General features: G+C 46.8%; 1 protein-coding gene across 1 annotated transcript in view; it reads left to right on the top strand.

Moving 5' to 3' along the window:
- Window positions 1-1,480: 1,480 nt before the first annotated feature.
- Window positions 1,481-6,643, top strand: part of SH3BP5 (SH3 domain binding protein 5) — a 65,550-nt gene continuing 60,387 nt past the window's right edge. The window contains exons 1-2 of the mRNA XM_011385989.1: window positions 1,481-1,772; window positions 3,427-3,489. Of these exons, the coding sequence (XP_011384291.1) occupies window positions 1,635-1,772; window positions 3,427-3,489 (201 nt within the window). The 5' untranslated portion in view covers window positions 1,481-1,634. The remainder of the gene's footprint in view (window positions 1,773-3,426; window positions 3,490-6,643) is intronic.

The following is a 6,643-nucleotide window of genomic DNA, read 5'->3' as shown; positions in this document are numbered from 1 at the left end:
TTTCCACCTGTCTCTCAGGTTATTCACAGCTAGGATGAACCAGCTCAATTATAGGCTCAATTCCGAGCCACCAGGGAAACAATGGTGGCTCTCTCCCAAAGTGACCTTTAATGGCTATCTTGTCCCTGCCTTCATCACCACTGGAAAATCAAGGAACTTCAGATCTTTCAAAGATATGCTGATTCTCTCCTGATTTAAAGAACAATGAATAGGTGTGACCTTTTCAGAAACAAATCTATGGCCTAAACCTATATTACCTCCAGGAGCCAGGACAGATTTCCTTTGACAGTGGGACCACGGTGCCAGTGTGTGTAGTAGGGTGGTACCTTGCCCAAGGAGTAACCCTTCAATTTAGTTTCTGATAAAACCTTCAGAAACAAGTTTTCCAAGTGGCTTTAATGATAGGTTCTCAGAAAGAATCTGCTTTCTCAAGTAAGTTTGTCCTCCCAACTCAGAGCTGATGGGCCACAAACCTCTGTGGATAAAGTGTACATATTCTGCATTTGCATAACGAAGAAGACATTAACAGTCGCCAGTGACAATGTCCTTTCTCCTTTGCTAAGGTCACCTCACCTTGTGCTCCCCTGACATCACAGTGGCCCTGACATTTTATAACTAACAGCAGAGACTGCCCGCTTCCTTCTTTGGCCTTTTGTGATGTTGAGTTTGCCAGAGGAGCTCTGGCTACCTACTTGTTCTGGGTGGGCAGGGAGCCTCACCAGTTCATAAATCCTCGGATAGAGTGTGCCCATTAACAGGGGTTACACTTACCTTCTCCTCGAAAAGGCTGTACCCACCCACCCACACCCCTGATCCATAGATTTTCCATGCTCCCTGGCTATTCGGGTAGAACCATCCCACAACTATGAAAGCACAGGTGTTTGGGTATGGAGCTCTGCCCAGTGGGGGGCCACAGCCTTTGGACAAAAAATCCATGCATGGAGCTGCGGCTGGTTAACCTCTTTGCACTTTTGTATCTATGCGAGTATATGTTTCTGTTCCCTTTTCTGGAGAAATCTTCAAGTGGATAAAATTCCCAAGGTTCACCCAAGGGGAGAAACATGCTTGGAGCATCTACAGTCAAGGAAAGGTTTGAGCGAGTCTTGAAGCTGGTCCAGGGCCATTGAATACAGGCTTCTAAAAGTGACTTCAGAGAGTGGAAATACCCCAAACTTTCCTTCCATACAATTAATTTGCCTTTGACGAGGAGGGAAGGAAAAAACGTCCCCAAAAGTAGGCGGCCAACTTTGGGTAGTTTGTGATATACTGCTTAGTTAAAAAGGGGCGAGGGCTCTCTTATTTCACCACGCTGGAGATTTTCAGGGAGCCGGGGTTTTGTGACGAGCCCCGGCTAACCGGGACCGGCGCAGGAACAGAGGCAGAGCAGCGCGGAGGACGGCGCGGGCTGCCCAAGGGCGGAGCGGGCGCCGCTGCGCTGACGGCCGCGGCAGAAAGGGGGCGGCCGCGCCCATTTCCTCCGCTCCGCCTCCGCTGGAGGGATCCGCATCGGCGAGCGGCAACCCAGTGTCAACCGCGGCTCCTGGTGCCGGCTGTGGCCAGACGGCTCCAACCGAGCCCGCGGCGGCCGCCACCTCTCCGAAGCCCGCCGCGCGGTTCGCGTTCCGGCTGCCCGCATGGACGCGGCGCTGAAGCGGAGCCGCTCGGAGGAGCCGGCTGAGCTCCCGCCGGCGGCCCGGGACTTGGAGGAGGAGGAGGAAGCGGGGATAGAGCAGGAGCTGGAGGAGGAAGAAGAGGTGGACCCCCGGATCCAGGTAGGGCGCGCGGGGGCGCCCCGATCGCGGCTCCGCGAGGGCCGCCGCGGAGGTCGGCATCTGCACCCGCCTCGCCGCTCCCGCGTCTGCGGTCCCCGGTGGGGGTGGTGGCGACGTGGTTCCAGGGGCAAGAAGAGGGGGTCTGGATACCCGATTTCACTCGGTTCATGCGGAGGCTGCAGTGCCCGCGTGGATGCGGCCCGAATATCTTGCGGGGTTGACCTCGGGCAGAATCCGGGGGTCGCCGCAGCGTGCCCAGCGGTTGAGCGGATGAGCAACAAAGGGAAAAAGGGGGCGGGGGTACCCCAGCTAGGCTCCCGGCGCCGCGGGCGCTGCACAGCCTCCTGGCCCTGGGAGGAGGGGTTGGCCGTCCGGGGTGGGCGTTGTTCGCCCCTGCAGCGTGGGCTGGCACCGGTGCCATGGGTTCCGAGTCCTCACCTGGCAGAGGTGCCCGGCCTGAGCCATCTTCGTCCTCCTTTTATTCATTGTTACTGAACTGAAGCTTTTTTACAGTCATCACTGTTTCAACCCTCTACTTGGCCTGAAATGCTTTAAAACCCAGCTTTTCCTTGTTATATGAGGTCGGGTGTGAATAGAAATCAGGAACAACTGATGCGCAAAGCTGACGCGGGGAGAAGGCAAGGGGATTGGCCTGGCTCTCTGTGCCTCCATTTCTAAGGGAGATGATTAAAAAACAGTTTCCAACCGGAGATCTAGGAGTGACAGCTTAATCTCTTCACTCTCTAAGCAAAAAGCACAGCAAATCCAAAACCCGTTTTTCTACCCTTTCCATAAATCTTTATATATTGCTTTTAAGTAGGCTTTGCAATTCCTGGAGCCCTAATTGGTTTTTCAGTGCACAGATCAATTAAAGCTCATTTAATTCAACTGTTGCGGTTTCAATGAATTGTTTTGGCAGATTAGCAAGATAAGATCAGGTGGAAAAATCTTCGCATTAGAAAATTTAAAAAAATCATCAGTTTGGTCTACTGTTATCTTGTTTTCTTGGTACAGGAATTGTGTTAACAAGATCCTTTGTTTGCAGAGTAAAACGAGTTAACTTCTTGCTGGGTACTCTTTACAAAATTTCAGTTCGTAACTGTTTCTTTAAAGACAGATTTTTAAAAGCTATTTTTAAAAAAACCACCTAGAGATATTGAATAATTGGCAGTTTGAAAAGATTTTCATCTCTATAGAAAAATACTCAGCCACCAATGAATTAATGCCAGAATTCTGCCCTCGATTTAAATCATTTCACTGGGTTTATACTTTTGGCTTGGCCTTATTTTATTGTCTTTTCTGCAAAGTTCTTGCTGTAAGGCAGAAGGTACTGTTTTGATTCAGCCCCTAAACCATTTGTAACAGGTGGGTTTATCTCTGGTCACAAACCTGGAATAAATATTCGACCTAAAAAAAGACAAATTCCTAGGACCTTGTGACAGTCTCAAAAGGGATACCATCAAGAAAAAGGTTTCAGAAATGCTGATATTCATTTGCTCTACCAGCCAAGGCTCAACTATTTTTCTTGAGAATTAATATTGATTCACCCCTCTTCCCAAATCGTGCTGGAGTAATTTTGCAGGTAATGGGCTGAGTCATATTGGAAACAAAAGACAATCTTTTAAATCTTTTTTCTCCCTCTTTTCTTTGTTAGGGAGAACTGGAGAAGTTAAATCAGTCCACGGATGACATCAACAGGCGGGAGACTGAACTTGAGGTACAGAAGACCGGGTCCTTGTTCTTTTTTTTTTTTTTTTCTGGGTCCCTGTTCTTGGTGAAGTGGTGTCATTCCCGCTGACACCAGAATGGTTAATTTTGTTTTAATAGCCGGAGGGCGATTGCTGGCGTTCCCCCCTTCGAGTTGAGCAACAGCCTGCTGTCTGACAGAATAAAATATACCACTGAGCCCAGCTTGTGGGTGGAACACATGTGGATCCAATTTCACATGTTGTTTTTCATCGTGGAAGCTCTGGCGGCCAAAACCAAGGTCTTTACACATGCTTAAGCCCTAAAGTTAATGTGTCTGTGAAAAAGCCGAAAGAACTGAGGTGAAAATGAGCTGAACTCTTTAATGGAGAGGAGAATAAATTAGTTCACAACATCTTTTCAATATTTTAGGGCGGTTCCTCACGTTGTACTTGGAAAGATTGTGTGTTTTCTCAGACTTAAAGCTTCTTTGACTTTCCTGGTCCAATAATTCACCCCCTTCTACTTCCTTGCTCATTTCTTTATTGGCTGCTTCTGTGTAGAATATAATTATCTTAATGGCAAGGAAAAGCTGTTTAGACTGGGAAGGGTTTTCCTGCTGGGAAGAATCTTGGGAGACTAGATCCTGATTTGAATTTCATGAGCATCTTCCAACCTGAGTATAAACAGATTAGCATTCTTCACAGCTACCAATTAGTCTCCATCTCTTTTCAGTAGTGGTTGGTTTTACTATCCATCAGCAAATTCGAACAACTTCCACATATATCTGAGAGCCCGTAAATGACTCTGTCAGATGAAGGGAGCTGTTGGGAGGACCTATTTCTGTAGCAGAAGAAATAGCTGGGAAGGTCAGTAGAAAGGGCAGGAAACATCTGGTTCCTAAGAGGTGCAGGAGATAGGAATGTAATCTATCAGCAGTATACTGACAACTTGATTTCTGACTGCGTGCTGTGCCGAGGGCCCGGAGGTACCAAATTTGGATGTGGGAGTGGGGATTAAAAGCTTGTTTTCTGAGCTGTGTGTGAAGGGTTATCGCGAACCCCTCTATTCCGATTATAGGCCGCCCTTCTCCCCCAAGTGGAGTAAAATCTGTGTTTAAGTATTTTTCATTTGTGACAAATCCAGTCTCTTTGTTGGGCAATTGAAATCTCTCAGAATCTCAGATCTGCAATATATTAAACAACATCAGAAACCTTTTCTATAGGGATTTACAGTTTACATAGTGTTTTTATAAGCTTTATCTCATTCCATCCTGTCAAAACAGCCTGGAATTGTACTTTCCAATGTGGCATCTCTGGCCACAGTGGCTGTTTGAATTTAAATTAATTAAAATTAAGGTTAAAAATTTAGTTCCTCAGTCACACGTTTTAAGAGCTCAATAGCTACTGTATTAGAACAGAGAATACTTCTATCATTGTAGAAAGTCCTACTGGACAGCACAGGCCTGGAGAGTTGAGAAGGCGGGCCTACCTCTTCTCAGGTGAGGACACAGAGGCACAGCATCCTCATGGTTCGACAACATGGCAGTGTCATTTTCCAGATCCCCTCCAGCTCTCATATTCTACCATCTCAACTATGAATGGACAAGTTGGAAGTAGTCTTTTTTAAAGGACTGGTTGATTTATTCATTCAACAAATATCTGTGTCCCTGCTCTGTGCTGGCTACTGTTCCAGCAGCGCTTGCTTAGCACCTTCTGAGCGTAAAACTGTCTCATCTGTTGAACTCTTTTTAGCCCTGATTTCTGAATCCTTTTTCTGAATACACTTAGGTATTTATGTGTCACAGGAAGCTGCAGGACAGGTGTTTCCTACCTTGCTCTGGTGAGCACTTGGCAATGGCAGAGAGAGGCGGTCAGAGCTGGCCTGTTGCTGGCTGACCTTTTCATGGTTGTTACAACCAAGATAGACGCAGAAATGTAATGCAAGCTATGTAAGTAATTAACATTTCTCTAGTAACCATGTTAAAAGTAAAAAGAAACAGCAGAAATTAATTTAAATCTATTTTTATTTAACCCAGAATGTCCCAGATTGTATAATTTTAACAGGGAATCAATATAAAAATTGAGATTTTCTACAGCTATTTTTATACTAAGTCTTCAAAATCTTGTGTGTATTTTTACACCTAGAGTACCTCTCAGTTTGGACTGGCCTCTCAGTAGCTACATGTGGCAACCAGGCAGCCTGGGTCTAATAGGTGTTTCCTGTCAGACTCACAAAAGAACACTGGGGTTTCACCCTCAGTGCTGGCTGTCTGGATTCTTGTCATGCTGCCGGAGCTGGAGGGGAGGTTGGAGTCTGTGCGTCTGCTTCCTCAGTCAAGCCCTGGGCACCAGCCTTGTGTCAGCACAATGTGGGCAGCTGCAGACACCTGGGTCAACCAAGGTCTTGCCCTCAGGGAGTTTACATTTTAGTTGGGGGTGAAGAGTGGAGAGGTGGCCTGTAATTACTGATTGTAATAACTACAATGAAAGAGTGTTGCGACAGAGGCCCTAAGAGAGGAGTCACCTGTAGCTACCTGAGCACAAGCCTGCAGAATGAGAGTCCACGTGCAAAGAGTAGCAGATGGTGTGAGCAGTGAGGGTGGTGGAGGGGAGTGTGCCAAAGGGTGTGGGGCAGGAAACAGAGTCATTTTAATATTTGGTTGATTCTCATTATTCCCGGTAGTTGTTTTCCATAAGTTGCTGTGAACATTTAGTTAGTGAATACTGAACCATGACTCCCAGGGCGGGGGTGGGGGGGAGGGGAGTGTGTGTGGGGGCGAAACGTGACCAGAAGCCTGCAAGACCCTAACCCTGTATTAGGTTCCTGCCTGCCTTGGGTCACAGCATTTTTGTCAGCCAACCAATACATAACCTTGTTTTATGTGTGTTTCTGTTTAAAGACACCTTTTTCAATGTATTTTTATTATTAATGTTGAATTCATGAGCAACAGCACAATGACTCATGGCCTGCACGAAGCCTATTTAACACACATGTGTGTTCTCCGTAAGACATCACGGCTTTCTTGGGCTTAGGAACACTAGACGGCACTTGAGCACTAGGCTTGGAGGCCATTTTAAACATCAGAATCACCAGTAAAAAGCATAGAAGTGCAAAAACCGAGGCACTAAATGGACTGCGTAAAGGACACTTGTTTACAGCATGAGAACTGAAACAAGAAGGCA

Source organism: Pteropus vampyrus, unplaced genomic scaffold (assembly GCF_000151845.1).
Source record: "Pteropus vampyrus isolate Shadow unplaced genomic scaffold, Pvam_2.0 Scaffold1, whole genome shotgun sequence".
In the NCBI taxonomy this organism is placed as follows: domain Eukaryota; kingdom Metazoa; phylum Chordata; class Mammalia; order Chiroptera; family Pteropodidae; genus Pteropus; species Pteropus vampyrus.
Note: the sequence above shows the minus strand (reverse complement) of the source record. Positions and strands in the feature narration are given on the sequence as shown.